Consider the following 20,871-nt stretch of genomic DNA (forward strand, 5'->3'; position numbering starts at 1 on the left):
TCAAGGTGTAGCAGAGTTTCTTAAACATAGTAGATACTTGGGAAGTATTATTTGATTGAACAATTCAACTACATGAAGAAGTCACATTGCCATTCCATGTTATGATGGTGGGGACAGTAAAAGCCCCAAGGACTGAAGTGTTCTGGAGAGGTCAGTGACTGACACCGAAGAGGAATCTGTATTTCCTTCTCCCTCTCTGCATGCCCCCACGTTGTAGGCCCACTTACTGCAGCCTTCTTGAAGTACTTGTAGGTTGTCACTGCTTTTCATTTCCAGAGTGAATGAAAAATTCAGAGGGTAGTGACCAAGAACACTGAGGCTACTGCCTGGGCTCTAGAGCTGAAGCTGAATGATTACTTTTTTCAAGCTATTTAAATTTCCTGAGCTTGAGTTTACTCTTGTGAAGATGGGGATTACAATACTACTTCTTAAGTTTGTTGTGAGCGTTACATCATCATCACAACTAATTTTTTTGGTGCTTTCCATTATCTAGGCACTGTTTTTTCAAATATTAACTCAATCCTCACAACAGCCCTGTGGTGAAACTACTATCTCCGTTTTATGTAAGGGGAAACTGAGTCACAGAGCAGTTAAAGAATATCCCACTGCTGGTTTATGGTGGGGCATAAATTCAAAATCAGGCAGTATCGGTCAAGAATGTGTATACTCAAACCTTATAATAAACTGCCTTCCACAAATAAGATGATGAACGTAGAATGCCATGCCCAGTGCCCAGTACATGTCCGACTTCAGTAAACATTGCCTGCTGTCACCATCATCATTAGCATCACCACCATTCCTAATTCTCATTTTTATTTTTTTAATTGTTTTTTGGTTTTTTTGCGGTACACGGGCCTCTCACTGCTGTGGCCCCTGCCGTTGCGGAGCACAGGCTCCGGACGTGCAGGCTCAGCGTCCATGGCTCACGGGCCCAGCCGCTCCGCGGCATGTGGGATCCTCCCGGACCGGGGCACGAACCCGCGTCCCCTGCACTGGCAGGTGGACTCTCAACCACTGCGCCACCAGGGAAGCCCCCTAGTTCTCATTTTTTAAAAATAAAGCATTTATAGATACCCGTGGCTTTATTTGTCTTCCATTTAAGTGGTAGACATTTGAATTGGTACTATATGGGATTCTTTATTATGTCCAATTCTGAGTTCCAGTTCCTTATGTATATAAAAATGTAACTAATAATTCCTTGCGGTGATGGTGGTGGTGGTGGTGCATACTGTATTTTAACAAATATCTGCTTGGATGCAATTAGACACTTAATAGACACCAGTGAACCAGATGATTTCTTTAGAAAAGCTTTAAGTATCTATTAGCATTGGGCTGCCTCAGTTCTGTGGGCAGTGCCACTGAAAACTCTAGAAAACATCGTTCTAGGACTTGCTGTTATAAGAGTTAATAGAAATAGGAAAATTGATGGGTGGAGCACTGGAGTGATCAGAAACATCTGGAGAATGGTTGTCATCGCATTGCATCTGTCTCTTCACTTAACTGTTTATACCACTCACCCACTGACACTCTCATCTTCTCAGATTGCCCTTCCCTAGCCAGCCTCAGTTTGCTCTTGTTGCTTGTTTCAGAACTCAGCCCCTCCATCACATGGGACAGGACTAGATTTCTTGCAGTCAGCCAAGGTCAAGATGTCCATTGGGACTAAAATTGTGGCCATTCTGTTTCTCATCATCAGTCATCCGTAGTGACTTGTGTGTAATTCCTCATCGTGGCTCTAGAAGCTTTGACCTCCTCTCTCATCTTTGCCCTCTGTCCTACAACCCCCAATTGTGAGAACAAAGTCATACGATTAAACTGTAGCTTCAGACATTTCTTGTGCAACGACTGCTTTGCTTCTGCTCAGTGCTGTGCTTTTCCCTCCTTTCATGATCTCTGGTAAACATTACACCAAGACATTCCAATTTAGGACTGTTATCTCTCCTAGTAGAGTTTCATTTTTATTTTCTGATCTCTAAATAATAGAATAATTTACATTCATCTGATTGCATTGGCTCTAAACCTGGGTGGAGTAAACAATTAAATCATTGTATAGAGAAAATGTGATTTAAAGATATGGAAAATGACTAAAGATGTTATTAAATTCTTTTCTCCCTATCTTAATTTCCAGTGAGTTCTTCATGCCTGGGCTGGTTGATACACACATCCATGCCCCTCAGTACTCTTTTGCCGGGAGTAACGTAGACCTCCCACTTTTGGAGTGGCTGACCAAGTACACATTTCCTACAGAACACAAATTCCAGAGCATCGACTTTGCTGAGGAAGTATATACCAGAGTTGTTGTAAGTATCCTGCTTATGAGTATTGGTGCATTGTGTTCAGTCATCTATAGAAACATCCATTTCTTGGGGGCAGATTTAAGTTATTAAAAATAGGCAGTTAAGGCTATACTAGACTGTACAGACTTCTTCAGTTCTTTCACAGCTCAGTGAGTTTGTGACCACTTCACCTACACAGCTAGCCACTAGCAAAGAGACAGCTTGAATCTAAATCCTCAAATCCCCTGGGTTCTCATTACTCTCACTTACTTCTCGTTTTACTTTACTAAATTTGGGTTGAATGCATATGTGTGTTCCTTTACTCTTGCCAATCCACAGTGACGTTCTAGGTACCATATGGAATAGCTGTGTAACCTTTGGAAAGTTCTGTGACTCATTTTCCCCATTTGTAAAAAAAAAACAGAGATAATGATAGTACCTACTTCTTAGGACTGTTATGATAATTAAGCAAGTTAGTATTTGTTACGCTCTTAAAATAGTGCCTGACGTATGTATTTGCTTTACAGAATACCCAAGGAAATCTAAAATTAAACTTTCAAGTTACAGTGAGAAGGGTATCACATTATTTTGGTAGCTTCGAAAGGAGGAAAATAGGATGGTCCCCTGTTGCAGGGCGTGTGGGAATGTGATGAGCATTAACCCAGTAGAGGGAACTACGGAGCTAGTTCAGTCAGAGAACAGTGGCTGTGGTGTGTGCCAACTAAAGGCCCTGAAATGTCCTTCCTTCCACTCTATCAGGAAAATCAGTTCCCTTTATTCTACTCCAACCCTATGCCCAGTCCACTCAGCAGCCAGAAATAACTTCGGCAGCTGAGAATTAAAGCTGCCAATATCCTATCTGACCACTAACTCTTGTCATCTAGCATACTTAGTCTGAACATTCCTGCATTTTTATTGGACCCATTGATGGTTTTTCTCTTAAAGTAATGGTGTGAGGGTGATAATATTATAAGCCTTATACAGTGACCTAGCCACCCTGCCAGTTTCCCAGATCTTGCATCATCCAAGCCTTAAAGAGTAAAAGCAAGTGCTATCATTTATATACTTGCCTTGCTTAGTTATAAATTCAGTGTAATTGTGGACTTTACATATTTAGCACGGATCCACGTGACACCAGAAAAACTGAGAAGGACTAAGGCTGGGTTGGAAGTTGCTGGTGCATTGTGTTAATGAATTGTGTTAACCACATCAAATCTTTTTATTCTCAAAATTTATTTATACCTTGCATTGTTCTGAAAAGCGTTAGAGATATCTTAAAATTGCATTGTATACAAGAGAAGAAAATGAGTCATGAAATCACAGCAAAGGAAAAAAAAGGAGGAGGAAAAATAAAATAAAGCCAAGAGGTAAATGTGTACCATGGGGGTCCATGCACTTGTTAGGATTTGTCACACATTTGGCTTTAACTGACTCAGAGAGGGAAATCAAAGTATTTCATGTCAGTGAGTACAAAATAGGTGAAATAGGTGTTATTCTCTACAAGTACTTTCGGTGTACACATCCTCTGTTTCTGATTATGAGCAGGCCCATAGACTTTAAGAGTTGGATGAGCTGAGAGTATAATTGACATTTGTTTAAGAAAGTTGAGATTTGTTAACTAGAACCTGTCCCTAAGGCTGAAGACTGCCTGTGGCAATGCAAAGGGGGTGCTAAGGCAGTACCCATGAACCAAGACATTTTTTGTTTTGTTTTTTATTTTCTGCCTCAGAAGACAGTCCTGGATCTATTCTTCAAGAAATGGGCAATCCAGACCCCAGAGTTTTGCACCACAGATTTTGACAGTGATAATTTAATCTGAAAGTAATTTAAAGTATATATTAGCAAGCATCTCCTAAGATTGTTAAGAAAAAAATCCCAGTCAGTCCTGCAATATCTCCCTTTAAACATTGCAAACTGGGTGATAGATTGAAGTTTCAAATTGGACTTTGGACTGGAATGAACCAAAAAGACTCAAAAGTTCAGGAATCTGTATATTATATAGATTATAGTCAAGGGACTGGAGAGTGAGATTCTTGGTAAATATGCCAAGACAAACTGATTGCAAATATTCTCCTAGATAATAGAATGAATATGCTTACTCAATGGGGTTGTCAAATTCAGCAGATAAATTCAACTAATTCCAAAGAGGTGTCAAGTCATTAAAGTACAGGTGAAAAGACAAGGAGTCAGGCCACTCTTTTCCCCTATTTTAGCTCATGGAAGTTGTATAACCTGTTAAGGGGCCTGTTGATACTGGGGTTGAAGCTCATTAGTAGTTGGCAATCTATTTTGAGCTCAAAAGGCTTGGTCTCAAGAATTGACAATTCTTATCAAGAATTGAAAGCAGGGGAAAGGTTGGGAAGCACAGCCAATATTTTGATGTTATTCCTGACCGATTTCTTTATAAATTGGAAAGTCATCATTAATGGAAAAGCCCTCTCAAAAGCTTATGAGAAACTAGGGTGGAACAGATGCCCAGAAACCCAAACATATAACATGCGAAGAAGAAAAGTAGCTGCATTTTAGACGGCTTACCTAGTAAGATTTTTCAGCCAAATTCTTTCCTTACATTTTTAACTACATAAGTCACACACATGTGGCTGAACGCAGTGGGAACCAACAGGAGTAGCTTTGGGGGTTCTTTCTTCTCTCCCTCCTTCCCTCTCTTCTTTCCTATTTTTCCCCTCCTCTATGGGCTCTCCCTGTCCTGTCCCTTAAATGTAATTTGGGCCGATTCTTGAACTTTCTAGTCTTTCTAGTTTGTTCCAGTCCAATTTGAAACTGCAGTTTCTCATCTAGAAGCTTTTCTGTATGAAAAGCGTTTTCCCCCCTGACTCAGAGGAAGAACTTGCTGTTGGTGAATGGGTAGTACTTCCGTTGTCATTGTTGCTAATTAGCTGAAATTTTCCATTTTCATCTGTTCTTCAAGCCCATTTTAGAAAGGTGTTTAAAGTGTTGAGAATTTAGAAAATGTCAGATTATACTTCTGTTTTAATTTTGAGTTTCATTTTATTTTGCTTAGTAAATGTAACGTGTGTGGTTATTTTCCTTGGGAATTAGTTCACTGTTATTTTATGACCCAATAAAAGGTCAATTTTTATGATTATTCTACACATTTTAAAAAAGACTCTGTTTCCTCTGTCAATATGACTTTTTAAAATATCTGTTAGATTAGGTTGTTAAAAGTGTTAAACAAGTCTTGTATCGTTTTCCTCTATAGTCTCCCACATAATAAGACAAAAAACTTAAATAGTCTTCCCTTAAAGATGCAGCCCCCTCACCAGGTCCTGTGTAACATCGCGTGAGATTTTAGTTCCTGTTTTTTTTATTTTGCCATCTACATACATTTAATTTAAAATGTTTTTTTAAGTTAATTTAATTTTATACAGCAGGTTCCTTTTTTTTTTTACATCTTTATTGGAGTATAATTGCTTTAAAATGGTGTGTTAGTTTCTGCTTTATAACAAAGTGAATCAGTTATACATATACATATGTTCCCATATCTCTTCCCTCTTGCGTCTCCCTCCCTCCCACCCTCCCTATCCCACCCCTCTAGGTGGTCACAAAGCACCAAGCTGATCTTCCTGTGCTATGCGGCTGCTTCCCACTAGCTATCTGTTTTACGTTTGGTAGTGTATATATGTCCATGCCACTCTCTCACTTTGTCACAGCTTACCCTTCCCCCTCCCCATATCCTCAGGTCCATTCTCTAGTAGGTCTGTGTCTTTATTCCTGTCTTACCCCTAGGTTCTTCATGACATTTTTTTTTGTCTTAGATTCCATATATATGTGTTAGCATACGATATTTGTTTTTCTCTTTCTGACTTACTTCACTCTGTATGACAGACTCTTGGTCCATCCACCTCACTACAAATAAGTCAATTTCATTTCTTTTTATGGCTGAGTAATATTCCATTGTATATATGTGCCACATCTTCTTTATCCATTCATCCGATGATGCACACTTAGGTTGTTTCCATCTCCTGGCTATTGTAAATAGGGCTGCAGTAAACATTTTGGTACATGACTCTATGTGAGTTATGGTTTTCTCAGGGTATATGCCCAGTAGTGGGATTGCTGGGTCATATGGTAGTTCTATTTGTAGTTTTTAAAGGAACCTCCATACTGTTCTCCATAGTGGCTGTACCAATTCACACTCCCACCAGCACTGCAAGAGTGTTCCCTTTTCTCCACACCCTCTCCAGCATTTATTGTTTGTAGATTTTTTGATGATGGCCATTCTGACCAGTGTAAGATGATATCTCATTGTAGTTTTGATTTGCATTTCTCTAATGATTAATGATGTTGAGCATTCTTTCATATGTTTGTTGGAAGTCTGTATATGTTCTTTGGAGAAATGTCTATTTAGGTCTTCTGCCCATTTTTGGATTGGGTTGTTTGTTTTTTTGTTATTGAGCTGCATGAGCTGCTTATAAATTTTGGAGATTAATCTTTTGTCAGTTGCTTCATTTGCAAATATTTTCTCCCATTCTGAGGGTTGTCTTTTGGTCTTGTTTATGGTTTCCTTTGCTGTGTAAAAGCTTTGAAGTTTCATTAGGTCCCATTTGTTTATTTTTGCTTTTATTTCCATTTCTCTAGAAGGTGGGTCAAAAAGGATCTTGCTGTGGTTTATGTCATAGAGTGTTCTGCCTATGTTTTCCTCTAAGAGTTTGATCGTTTCTGGCCTTACATTTAGGTCTTTAATCCATTTTAGGCTTTTTTCTGTGTATGATGTTAGGGAGTATTCTAATCTCATACTTTTACATGTACCTGTCCAGTTTTCCCAGCACCACTTACTGAAGAGGCTGTCCTTTCTCCACTGTACATTCCTGCCTCCTTTATCAAAGATAAGGTGACCATATGTGCGTGGGTTTATCTCTGGGCTTTCTATCCTGTTCCATTGATCTATATTTCTGTTTTTGTGCCAGTACCATACTGTCTTGATTACTGTAGCTTTGTAGTATAGTCTGAAGTCAGGGAGCCTGCTTCCTCCAGCTCCGTTTTTCGTTCTCAAGATTGCTTTGGCTATTCGGGGTCTTTTGTGTTTCCATACAAATTGTGAAATTTTTTGTTCTAGTTCTGTGAAAAATGCCAGTGGTAGTTTGATAGGGATTGCATTGAACCTGTAGATTGCTTTGGGTAGTAGAGTCATTTTCACAATGTTGATTCTTCCAATCCAAGAACATATTATATCTCTCCATCTATTTGTATCATCTTTAATTTCTTTCATCAGTGTCTTATAATTTTCTGCATACAGGTCTTTTGTCTCCTTAGGTGGGTTTATTCCTAGATATTTTATTCTTTTTGTTGCAATGGTAAATGGGAGTGTTTTCTTAATTTCACTTTGAGATTTTTCATCATTAGTGTATAGGAATGCCAGAGATTTCTGTGCATTAATATTGTATGCTGCTACTTTACCAGATTCATTGATTAGCTCTAGTAGTTTTCTGGTAGCATCTTTAGGATTCTCTATGTATAGTATCATGTCATCTGCAAACAGTGACAGCTTTACTCCTTCTTTTCTGATTTGGATTCCTTTTATTTCCTTTTCTTCTCTGATTGCTGTGCCTAAAACTTCCAAAACTATGTTGAATAAAAGTGGTGAGAGTGGGAAACCTTGTCTTGTTCCTGACCTTAGTGGAAATGCTTTCAGTTTTTCACCGTTGAGGACGATGTTGGCTGTGGGTTTGTCATATATGGTCTTTATTATGTTGAGGAAAGTTCCCTCTATGCCTACTTTCTGGAGGATTTTTATCATAAATTGGTATTGAATTTTTTCGAAAGCTTTCTCTGCATCTATTGTGATGACCATATGGTTTTTCTCCTTCAATTTGTTAATATTGTGTATCACATTGACTGATTTGTATATATTGAAGAATCCTTGCATTCCTGGAATAAACCTCATTTGATCATGGTGTATGATCCTTTTAATATGCTGTTTGATTCTGTTTGCTAGTATTTTGTTGAGGATATTTGCACCTATGTTCATCAGTGATATTGGCCTGTAGTTTTCTTTCTTTGTGGCATCCTTGTATGGTTTCGGTATCAGGGTGATGGTGGCCTCGTATAATGAGTTTGGGAGTGTTCCTCCCTCTGCTATATTTTGCAAGAGTTTGAGAAGGATAGGTCTTAGCTCTTCTCTAAATGTTTGATACAATTCGCCTGTGAAGTTATCTGGTCCTGGGCTTTTGTTTGTTGGAAGATTTTTAATCACAGTTTCAATTTCATTACTTTTGAATGGTCTGTTCATATTTTCTATTTCTTCCTGGTTCAGTCTTTGAAGGTTATACCTTTCTAAGAATTTGTCCATTTCTTCCAGGTTGTCCATTTTATTAGCATAGTGTTGCTTGTAGTAGTCTCTTAGGATGGTTTGTATTTCTGCAGTGTCAGTTGTTACTTCTTTTTCATTTCTAATTTTATTGATTTGAATCCTCTCCCTCTTTTTCTTGATGTGTCTGGCTAATGGTTTATCAGTTTTGTTTATCTTCTCAAAGAACCAGCTTTTAGTTTTATTGATCTTTGCTATTGTTTTCTTTGTTTCTATTTCATTTATTTCTGCTCTGATCTTTATGATTTCTTTCCTTCTGCTAACTTTGGGTTTTGCTGGTTTTCCTTTCTCTAGTTCCTTCAGTTGTAAGTTTACATTGTTTATTTGAAATTTTTCTTGTTTCTTGAGGTAGGCTTGTATAGCTATAATCTTCCCTCTTAGAACTGCTTTTGCTGCATTGCATAGGTTTTGGATCGTCGTGTTTTCATTGTCATGTGTCTCTAGGTATTTTTTGATTTCCTCTTTGATTTCTTCAGTGATCTCTTCATTATTTAGTAACATATTGATTAGCTTCCATATGTTTGTGTTTTTTATGGTTTTTTCCTCGTAATTCATTTCTAGTCTCATAGAGTTGTGGTCAGAACAGATGCTTGATATGATTTCAATTTTCTTAAATTTACTGAGGCTTGATTTGTGACCCAAGATGTGATCTATCCTGGAGAATGTTCCATGCTCATTTGAGAAGAAAGTGTAATCTGCTGTTTTTGGATGGAATGTCCTATAAATATCAGTTAAATCTATTTGTGTCATTTAAAGCTTCTGTTTCCTTATTTATTTTCATTTTGGATGATCTGTGCATTGGGGTGAGGTGTTAAAGTCCCCCATTATTATTGTTTTACTGTCGATTGCCTTTTATAGCTGTTAGCAGTTGCCTTATATATTGAGGTGCTCCTATGTTGGGTACATAAATATTTATAATTGTTATATCTTCTAGGATTGATCTCTTGATCATTATGTAGTGTCCTTCCTTGTCTCTTGTAATGCTTTTATTTTAAAGTCTATTTTATCTGATATGAGTATTGCTACTCCAGCTTTGATTTCCATTTGCATGGAATATCTTTTTCCATCCCCTCACTTTCAGTCTGTATGTGTGTCTAGGTCTAAAGTGGGTCTCTTTTAGACAGCATATATATGGATCTTGTTTTTGTATCCATTCAGCAAGCCTGTGTCTTTTAGTTGGAGCATTTAATCCATTCACGTTTAAGGTAATTATCGATATGTATGTTCCTATGAGCATTTTCTTAATTGTTTTGGGTTTGTTTTTGTAGGTCATTTTTTTCTCTTGTGTTTCCCACTTAGAGAAGTTCCTTTAGCATTTGTTGTAGAGCTGGTTTGGTGGTGCTGAATTCTCTTAGCTTTTGCTTGTCTGTAAAGCTTTTGATTTCTCCATCAAATCTGAATGAGATCCTTGCTGCGTAGAGTAATCTTGGTTGTAGGTTCTTCCCTTTCATCACTTTATCATGCCATTCCCTTCTGGCTTGTAGAGTTTGTGGTGAGAAATCAGCTGTTAACCTTATGGGAGTTCCCTTGTATGTTATTTGTCATTTTTCCCTTGCTGCTTTCAATAATTTTTGTCTTTAATTTTTGCCAATTTGATTACTATGTGTCTCAGCGTGTTTCTCCTTGGGTTTATCCTGTGTGGGACTCTCTCCACGTCCTGGACTTGGGTGGCTATTTTCTTTCCCATGTTAGGGAAGTTTTCGAATATAATCTCTTCAGATATTTTCTCAGGTCCTTTCTCTCTGTCTTCTCCTTCTGGGACCACTATAATACGAATGGTGTTGCGTTTAATGTTTTCCCAGAGGTGTCTTAGGCTGTCTTCATTTCTTTTCATTCTTTTTTCTTTATTCTCTTCTGCAGCAGTGAATTCCACCATTCTGTCTTCCAGGTCACTTATCCGTTCTGCCTCAGTTATTCTGCTATTGATTCCTTCTACTGTAGTTTTCATTTCAGTTATTGTATTGTTCATCTCTGTTTGTTTGTTCTTTAATTCTTCTAGGTCTTTGTTAAACATTTCTTGCATCTTCTCGATCTTTGCCTCAATTCGTTTTCCGAGGTCCTGGATCATCTTCATTATCATTATTCTGAATTCTTTTTCTGGAAGGTTGCCTATCTCCACTTCATTTAGTTGTTTTTCTGGGGTTTCATCTTGTTCCTTCATCTGGTACATAGCCCTCTGCCTTTTCATCCTGTCTATCTTTCTGTGGATGTGGTTTTTGTTCCACAGGCTGCAGGATTGTAGTTCTTCTTGCTTCTGCTGTCTGCCCTCTGGTGGATGTCTAAAATGTTTTAAATTTGGATCCTCTGTCTTTGTTTTGTATGTATTTTCTTAAACGATGATAATCTTTTCCAATAAGGTGGGTGACAAACAATCCAAATCCTTGAACTACCAAAAATGGTGTTACTTTTTTCTGACTCTTGAATGATGCACCACAGCTACGGAGAGAATTCTCTTTAAAATGATTTTCCCACCAGCATCCAGTGTGCTGATGTCAATCTGATTGTCATTCCCTTCTAGCTAATTTGCTGGCCTTCAGGATTTTCTTCATTCTTGAGGTTCTGAAATTTCACTTATAGATATGTTTTTGTTTTTGTTTTTTTCAGTCCATTTTCTTTAATATAGTATTACTTCTGTTCTGGGAAATGAATTTCCTTCTCTCTCTTTCTTGTGCATGCACGCTCATTTATTTTCTCTGCCACCCCCCCAGCCCATTTCCCTTGCTCTTAGTATATTCTTCCCTCCAATCTGTTCTTTCTTTCAGCAACTCTTCTTAGAAAAATAGTGAAACTTCTGTGTATACTTTTACGCTACATTCTCAGAGAATGCCAGTGGCTCAAATTGGCAAGTTATTAAATTCACTCTCACTGTTACAGTAGCCTGTTCCTCTGTCAAGGATACAATGTCCTATTCTATGCACGTAACAATGCTTATTTTAGAACATTTTATGCTTCTTGTTGCTTTAGTAAGTCTGACTCCTCATGTGTTCATTCAACAATATTTACTAGGCACACACGAAGATCCAGGCACTTTTCTGGTTGCTGGAGATTGAATTTGATGCCTCTGTCATGGTGTTAACTTTTCTCTTGGGTGTGTGATTATGGTAGCAAGCTAGCGCATCCTTTTCTATAGGTGACAGGCTATATAAACATCCTTTACCTGCAGCCAGAAATATATTTTTTTCATGTGCAAAGTGTCTTAAAGTTTGAAAAGACTGACATTAAAATCCAGTTTTCCTAATTCTCTTGCCCTTCATTACTAACTGACATCACTGGTCTCTCTTTTTTGTTGTTGTTTTTTTAACAGTTGGCTGAAGCTGAATAGAGGCTGCTGGGATATGGCATGTTCTTCCCTATTACTTTAAGTCCAAATTATTTTCCTCCTGTAGACGTTTACGTTTCTAATCCAGCCCCATTCTAGTCAAGAGTCCTCTTATTTCACAAATGAGGAAACTGATGTTGAGAATGTAAAGCAACTTTCTCAAGGTCACACAGGTCATAATATGCAAGAAGCAAGAACTCCAGTGCAGTTTTTCCTCTGCACTTTAAAAAGCTTCTGCTATGTGTGGGGGCTGGGGGCATATGGGAAATCTCTGTACCTTCCTCTCAATTTTGCTGTGAACCTAAAACTGCTCTTAAAAAATGTCTTAAAATTTTAAAAAAGAAGAAGAAGGAAAAGCTTCTGCTTAAGACAGACCCTGCTCAGGTCAATCAGTACTTTTCCAAGTGCTGAGACAAGTCAGGCAATATCAGTCCTGATTTCTTTCTCAAACTCTTCCCACTGCCTTCTGTTCCTTTGTTTCACTCTGGTCGGGATTGTCTCTGGCACTGCTATAATCTGGGCATTACCTTTGGTTCTCCTCTGTGTTAAATTCCCATTTTCTGGACCTAAGAAGTTCTTTTTCTTTGCATTACTCTCACATTTTTAAAAAACACATCTTCTAGGAGCTTTCTAAGCTCTTAAAGGAGAAAAACATTCAAGATTTTGTGTATCTAATCATATATATCTATTCTATTTTCACACTTGACTGATAATTTACCAGGGTATAAAATTCTACTTTAAAATAACTTCCCTCCTTAAATCAACTATACTTCAATAAAATAAATTTTTTAAAAATTAAAAAAAACTTTCCTCCAGAATTTTAAAGCCATTGTTCTGTTTTCAGCATCACTGGTGATAACACCAGTGCCATTGTGTTTCCTGCCATTTGTCTATGACTGGTGTTCTTTCTCTGGAACCTTTCAGAATCTTCACTTTACTTGTAGACTTAATATCTCACAATTATATACCTTACTTGGCTTCTGTTTTTCATGCACTGAACTGAACATTCTATGAGGATTTTCAGTTTGGAGAGACTAGTATTATTTCTCAGACAATTTCACCCCCTCCATTTCCTTTAAAAAAATTTTTTTTTTTTTAGAACTTTTATTCTAAATTGTTAGATCTCTTAGATTGAGCATAATTTTTTTATCTTTTCATCCTTGACTTTCATATTTCTTCTCTGAGAAATTCTCTTCTAATTTAACCTTTTGTTGACTCCCATATTTCATTTTTAACATTTTTACTTTTGGAGAGCTCTTTTTTTTTTTGATACGTGGGTCTCTCACTGTTGTGGCCTCTCCCGTTGCAGAGCACAGGCTCTGGACGCGCAGGCTCAGTGGCCATGGCTCAAGGGCCTAGCCACTCCGCAGCATGTGGGATCTTCCTGGACCAGGGCACGAACCCGTGTCCCCTGCATCAGCAGGCAGACTCTCAACCACTGCGCCACCAAGGAAGCCCATGGAGAGCTCTTATTCTCTGATTTCTACAGCATTCTGTTCTTGTTTTGTGGATACAATATCTTCTTTCATTTCTTTGAGATTGTTAATCATAGTGTTGTTTTTTTTTTTTTTAAATCAAGCTTCCTTCTGACCTACAGATTGCCTGTTTCTTCCAATATTTTATCCATATTCTTTCTCTTCCTTCCCCTCTCCTTTTTTTTTTTTTTTTTTTTTTTTTTTTTTTTTTGCTGTACGCGGGCCTCTCACTGTTGTGGCCTCTCCTGCTGCAGAGCACAGGCTCCGGACGTACAGGCTCAGTGGCCATGGCTCACGGGCCCAGCTGCTCCACGGCATGTGGGATCTTCCCGGACCGGGGCACGAACCTGTGTCCCCTGCATCGGCAGGCAGACTCTCAACCACTGCGCCACCAGGGAAGCCCTCCTCCAGTGTCCGTTGAACCTTAAATGTACATTCATATTTAAGTGTGATGCTCCAAGATGCTGATTGGGAGATCTGGGTGGGGTAGCATTTGTTGACTGGTAAACTTCATTATATGATGAACAGTGAAGGTAGTAAACAGCCCTTTAAATTGTGGGTCCCCAAAGTCGTGAGGACATCTTCCTTCTAGAGCCATTCATCTTCTCTAGGAAGAAGTCCTTCAGTCCTGCCAGGACTGGTGGAAACAGTACATATGGCATTTTGGGGAAGATGAACAAGGGTCCCAGAGGTCAGCCAGATGTCCGCTTAAACCTCTTCTTTTCAGCCTATGCCTCACCTTGTCCTTTTGGGCTTGTACCCTCTAAATACTATCCAGTTTCTACAAAGGGTAAATCTCTTCTCCAAGGAGCAGGTTAGGGGTGGTTGGCTGATTTCAGCAGGGAAAAGAGTCCTGCCAAGGTTTAATTATCTGTATACAGACTTTCAGCCAATTCCCTGTTAACAACCACACGCTCCTCTCTCTTTCCAAGTTGCCTCCAGGTTCTTATACTTGTTTTTTCTTCTGAGAAGATGTTGAAATATTTCCGCTGCTCATGTCTCCTCTCTGCTTATGGTTTAATAAATGTTATACTCCTTTACTAGTATTTTAGTAGAGATTTGCTGAGGAAGAGAGATGGATACATTTATCAATCTGCTAGGATGAACTAAAAATCTGGCTGAATAACTGTATCCTGTAATCACTAGAAAAACCTCATTTATTCACTCCCAGATGCAATAAAGTTTGCATATTCTTAAACAGTCCTAAAAAAATAAGGAATTACTTAGTATCACATTTAATAAATTCTGCAACACAGAACTGTGTGAATCTAGGTAATCGAAAGCATCAACTTCTCCTCTGGCTAACACTTTTAAAATATAAATACTTTTACCATTTGCCTTAACTACATTTCAGATTGAGATGGCATGCCTTTAAATAAAAACATCTTAAAATTGAAAACTAAAATTCCATTTTCATCTGTATATACCATGTGACTCTTCTGGGCACAGGCGATTCATGGTTTTTGTGATTTATTTTTAGAGGAGAACACTAAAGAATGGAACAACCACAGCTTGTTACTTTGCAACAATTCACACTGACTCATCGCTGCTCCTTGCGGAAATTACAGGTGAGGAGATGAAAGGATGATTTACGGGCACGTGAAGCATGTCCAGACCATGCCAGCAGTGGCTTATACTTGTGAGCAGTCCTGCCTTTTAATTGCTAGAATTTAAGCACTGCATTTCTTGCAAGTAATTAGGTATTTGTGTATCACTGTGGCCCTTGAACTTTTTCTGTTGTTTAAGTAATTTATTTACTTTTAGTTTTTGGCTGCAGAATGATGTAAATGGATCTGAATTTTGTGTATTAATTTAGGGCTTTTTGGAGCAGGTTTACTAATTCTAGCAATAGCAACAGTTTATCTATCAGCAGATAGATCTTAGCTGTTGGCTAGACTCAGGGCACTATGCTAGATGCAGGGAACACAGTAAAACGGAAAATAGTCTCTGCCCTTGAGGAACCAGACAGGATTAACTGATTAATAGGTACATCCACTGATTAATGACTTTAGTAATAGCTGTAGTGCTTTTACTAGATGCCTGGTATTGTGCAAAGAACTCTACGTGGGTTAGTTCAGCTCAGTTGCAAACAGCCTTCTGGAGCAGTTATTCAGGTCCTTGTGTTACAGATGGATAAACTGATGCTCAGAGAGGTTATGTAACATGCCCAAGTCACACAGCTAGTAAGCAGAGCTGAGACTGGATTTACACTGATGATTCCAAAACTTGTACTCAGTACAGTGCCTAGCACATAGCAAGTGCTCAGTAAATACTGTTGACTGATGTGCTGACGCTACTGCTTGCTGGCCAAGGTAGTTTATACCAAAGACTTCAAGGGTGACACTGAAAGTAAATATTGCAAATTTTGGAGGAGACAGAATGAACCCAGAATTGGATCACCTGGGAAGATTTCATCGAAGGGATCTTTAAATTGGGCTTTGAAGGGAAGATAAAATGAGGAGAGAGGAAAATGCCTTTCAGACAGGAAAGATGACATGGGGTTTGGGTATGGGGACACGAACGTTCATCGTGGATATACAGGAGGCAGGGAACAGAGTAGCTGAACTAAAGGGAAGGATTCATGGCATGGTGGGATGGGAGAGGTTGGGCAGAGGGGATGGTTCAGTCTCTGGAGAGATTCAAATATGCATCAGACTCAAAAAAGTTTTCAGCGAGATGAGGTATGTGATGAAGGTGGCGTTTTAAGGAAGAGTAATCTAATGGCCAGGTATTACAGTGAATTACAGGGGAAAGAGAGAGATAGAAAGACTTCTGAAAGACTCAAGACAGAGGTGGAGACATTGTTGAAAAAAATGAACATTGCCTCATGTAGCATCAACTTTCTAGCTGAAATAGAATTCCTCTAGCACCTTTGATAAGCATGAGGTTCTTCAGTGCTGAGAACTGCTGGTAGGAGTAAGTAAAATCCCCCACAGGTAATGATACTGGCACTGCTACACTTAAGAATAGCGACGGTATCTTTTCTAAGCCCGTGTGCCAGCCACTTTACATACATTATTGGGTATAGTCCTCATAACCCTGCACATAGCAGAGGACACTGGGCACATCTGGGTTTAGACCTTAAGCAAATAATATCCTTCATTCTGGGAGTAATCAGAGGAGTAAGGTGCTAACGGGAGAACCTTTACTACTTACAGAATTGATCGAGGTCTTGTTGTTATGGTTCTTAAATGGTGTGATGATCTTTTACATTCTCACTTATGTTTTTGTAACGATTTTAATTTAAGATGTTTTAAAGAGGCTTAGGAAAGGTACAGTTTGGGAAAGAAACATGACTTTAGATTCTTTTTGTGTGTGTCTCACAGATAAATTCGGGCAGCGGGCATTTGTGGGCAAAGTCTGCATGGATTTGAATGACACTGTTCCAGAATACAAGGAAACCACTGAGGAATCAATCAAGGAAACAGAGAGGTATGTTTGTCTTGATTTGTCTTATGGATGGAGTTGGAGATGGGAAAAAGAGACCTCTTTAACCCAGGCAGAATGTGCACATATATCACTGCCTGGGTTTGCCTAACTTCATGAAATTGATCTGATCCTAAGGAAAATGTTGCATGTCAGTACTATTTTTGTATATCAAATCATATTTTAAAGCCTCTGGGAACTTGTTATAGGAGCCCTAGGGCAAATCCCTTTATAAAATGAAGGAGTTTTTAAAAAGTAAATGATTTACTCACTCCCTGTCATTCGTTGTAGATCGGGGCTTCTCCTGTAGATTAAACTTGCACTAAGTGTCTGTGGCCTGCTCATTAAATTACTTTTGGTTGTGGGTCATCCTATTGCTTGAGATCATGTGCTTTTGTTATGTTCTTTTTATTTTACACGGGGATATGCTAGTGATACCATAGGTACTTTTTCTATATTTCTTTAATGGCTTTTCCATGGTGCCTTGAGGATTTGACAAGGAATTGTGTTGTATGACACTCAACATCCAAGAGATATAGAAGAAAATTCTTTAGCTTTAAATCTTGCCTAAGACCAAACATATCCTGACGCAAGTTTGAGAAGTCCAGCTTTTCTCCATTCCCCAGGCCTCCTTCACCTTAAGTGTGTCCTCTGTAAAGGGTGGCTTAGGTGCTGCTATGTTCCCATAGAGAGAAGGAAGCACACACTTTCCCTTTAGCATTTGGCCATATGCTCAACTTTTCTATGAATCTGTGTTTGTGGGAATAGTGAACCCTGATTCACATTTTATTCTTAAACAAAGGATTACCAGAAAGCAGGAAGCTATAGCTCATAAATATTTCCAGCCAGGGCAGAAACAGTCATTTCATAGGCCCTACGGATACCACCAACCCTGCAGATATAATTGGTAAGATCACCATCCCAGTCACTACCCATTTCACAACCATGTCTGGCCTATTCCTTCTGCTTTACTCCAACATCCATGCCCAGTAGGACTCAGCCTTTGAAAATAAATGATGCTATTGTGATTTTGTGAGCAAGCAGCTTCCACTTTAGGGAAACTGGGAGTAGAGAGCCCCATGGCTTCTAAACACCTTCAGATACATAGGACTCCATGACTCTGATATCCATGGAACATAACATACTGCAGTATTCCCCCAAACAGAGCTTAAGCTAGTAGAATGGCTTGAGTGCTGTGGGAATACTTGTGAACAGCCCGGCTGATGTTAGATGATAAAATTGCATTTCCCTGTGATTTTGCACTCCATCGCTCTGGCTGCAAATGAGAAAGCAGGGTAATTACTGCTTGCTAATCCTTAATTAGTGGTGGTGAAACATGTGCAGCATTAGAAATGTTTACATGGAAATTAGGACACGTAAGGCTCATGTTTTCGTGCTTTTAAAAAATTAATTTCAAAAATGCCTGAATGTTCTAACTTCCCGTTTGTTGCTTTATTTCAGATTTGTGTCAGAAATGCTCCAAAGGAATGTAAGTAAACTTGTTCCCAGCTCGCTTTTTAATTGCCTTCCTGTTAGTTGTAGGATTTGTTCTTAAGCTGTTTGGTAGAGATTAGCCTGTGTACATTTGGCCTATTCCATGCATGCAGAAGTATTTTCCTAAAGCCTTAAATTGTTTTCATGGTGGATGCATCAACTCAGCTCAGGAAGGTCAGGCATTTTTTACTTTCTCAGTGGTTTTCCCTCCCTCTCCTCTGGGACCTTCTCATTTCATAGGACAGGCCGGTGGGGAGGCAGGAGAGGGCTTCATGCATGTAGACAGATTGGTGGCAACTGGATGCTGTGGCGTGGTTTGTTGGCTGCATCACCATTGGCTCTGGCCTCTTGTACCCCCTGATCTGGTCTGAAACACAGGTGGTGTCCAGCCCTGATGCCCCAGCCAGACTGCCTTGGTCCACAGATGCGTGCATGTCGTGTGGCCTGCAGGCACTCAGCCAGGCACCCCCGTTCCACAGTGCCCTGGTGTTGGTGATCCTGTGAAGACAGTGCTGTTTTCTGTCCCACCCCCAGCAGGCTTGTCTATGGCTCTGCTGTGCCGTCTCTTAGATTTGCAAACCAGACTCTTCCCTCACCAATTTTTAAGGTCTGACTGGAAGCCATAGGAAACCTCAGTATTCTAATCTTGGGAGACCTAGGTGCAGCTTTGTGGATCCTTATCCTTGACGCTCTTCTATGAGTCCTTCTCTACTGCTCAGCCACAAAGGTGACATCAGAGCCATGCCTGCAACTAAGTAAAAGTCCTCAGGGAGGCCATGGCCAGCATACCACCCCAAGATGTAGAAAGGGGAACAGGCCACCACTTCATTCTTAGTCTTCCCAGCACTCTCCCTTAAAACGTCTCCTCTGCCTCCTAATTCTCTTCATAAAAGCCACCCAGTCTAGGCCTGGTCTGAGCCTTCACGTGCCTTGCGTTTGAGATGGGATCTTCTTCCATTGAACTTGGTGCTACAGAATATACCCTTCCTTGTTCTCATCCGTGAGCCATTTCCATGAAATCCAGCACTTCTACCCACTCCTGGAATGAAGGACTGTCCCTAGCGATGAAGACATAAAATCATTTTGTGGTATGATATGCATTTCCTTACCAAGTGTTTTTGATTATTTCTAGTATTCTAGAGTGCAGCCCATAGTGACACCACGTTTTTCCCTTTCCTGCTCTGAGACTTTGTTGGGTGAACTTGGAAACATTGCGAAGACCCATGATTTGCACATTCAGGTGGGTGTTTTTCTCCTATTTGCCTCTGTCTAGACCTGCAAGACTTCTCTGTACCCTAAATTCTGGCAGTAATCTCGTAATCTCCAATTCTTTTACTGAGATGATGGAGGAGATGGGTCTCCCCTTTTCTCTTTTAGTTCTTTTGGTTGGCAATTAACATGACATAAAGCAGATTAACAGGAGAAAATCAAATTTATTATGTGCATACAGGAAATCCACATAAGTATGAAGAATTCCAAAGACAGCAAGGCAAGGTGAGGTATATATATATCCTGGACTAAGTAGAAGGAAACAGGGCTCTGAGGTTTCAAGGGGAAATAAGGTAATTCACTGGAAGATAAAAAGAGTTAATATTTGGTAAACAAAAGTTTGCTGAACCATTCAAAGACAATGGGACACAGACAAGTTTGATTAAATGGGCTTGCTAGGTTCCTCTTGTCTACTATGCCTAATACCTTACTACAGTTATCTATGGTAATAGCTCCTTCCTGGGACAACCCTCCTATCTTAAATTCTTTTAGGTGGTAAGGAGGGAGTTCAAAGGTTCTTCCTGAGTCTTTCGAGCATTGATTGGTTTTTAACTCAAAATAATCTACATGGGCTTCCCTGGTGGCGCAGTGGTTGGGAGTCCGCCTGCCTATGGGGGGCGCGGGTTCATGCCCCGGTCCAGGAGGATCCCACGTGCTGTGGAGCGGCTGGGCCTGTAAGCCATGGCCACTGGGCCTGCACATCCGGAGCCTGTGCTCCGCGGCGGGAGAGGCCGCAGTGGTGGGAGGCCCACGTACTGCAAAAATAATAATAATAATCTACATGCCAGAGTGGCACATCATGGGGGCGGCCTGCCTTTAGCCCCATAAGATCTCAAGATACAGCATCACAGGACATAAGGTCCCTTACAGATATCACCTAAATCTAGTTCTTTAATTTTTTAGTTAAAAAAGTTAAGAAACCTGAAGTTCCTTTTGCCTTCAATCTTCCCTGATCTGGCTCCGAGAGATGAGAACATCTTAAGTAACCAAGCAAGATCAATGGCAAACTGGTTACCTGTTCTCTGTAGGATACATTTAATGCATTTCTTTCCTGCTCTCTTTTCTTTGATACTTTCTCAGTGTTGAAGTCCTTCCTTTTTCAAGGAACCATCTATTATTTGAAAAGCCAAAAAGAACCTAATTTCCACCTTACCAAAATGGATTTAAAAGCCCTTTTGTTCCAAGTTTCTTAATTTAAAATCAGGAACAAAACAGTATATCTTACTTTGTCATTAAGCGGTTGCAATTTAGGGATAAAACACTTTCTAAATCTTCCAGCTGGGT

The 20,871-nt window shown here is 39.5% G+C and overlaps 1 protein-coding gene across 1 annotated transcript in view; it reads left to right on the plus strand.

The window, feature by feature from the left end:
* Positions 1-20,871, plus strand: part of GDA (guanine deaminase) — a 124,202-nt gene that overhangs the window by 52,126 nt on the left and 51,205 nt on the right. The window contains exons 3-7 of the mRNA XM_065878844.1: positions 2,129-2,300; positions 14,879-14,966; positions 16,725-16,830; positions 18,286-18,313; positions 19,451-19,558. Coding sequence (XP_065734916.1) covers positions 2,129-2,300; positions 14,879-14,966; positions 16,725-16,830; positions 18,286-18,313; positions 19,451-19,558 — 502 coding nt within the window. The remainder of the gene's footprint in view (positions 1-2,128; positions 2,301-14,878; positions 14,967-16,724; positions 16,831-18,285; positions 18,314-19,450; positions 19,559-20,871) is intronic.

Source organism: Phocoena phocoena, chromosome 6 (assembly GCF_963924675.1).
Source record: "Phocoena phocoena chromosome 6, mPhoPho1.1, whole genome shotgun sequence".
NCBI classification, from domain to species: Eukaryota; Metazoa; Chordata; class Mammalia; order Artiodactyla; family Phocoenidae; genus Phocoena; species Phocoena phocoena.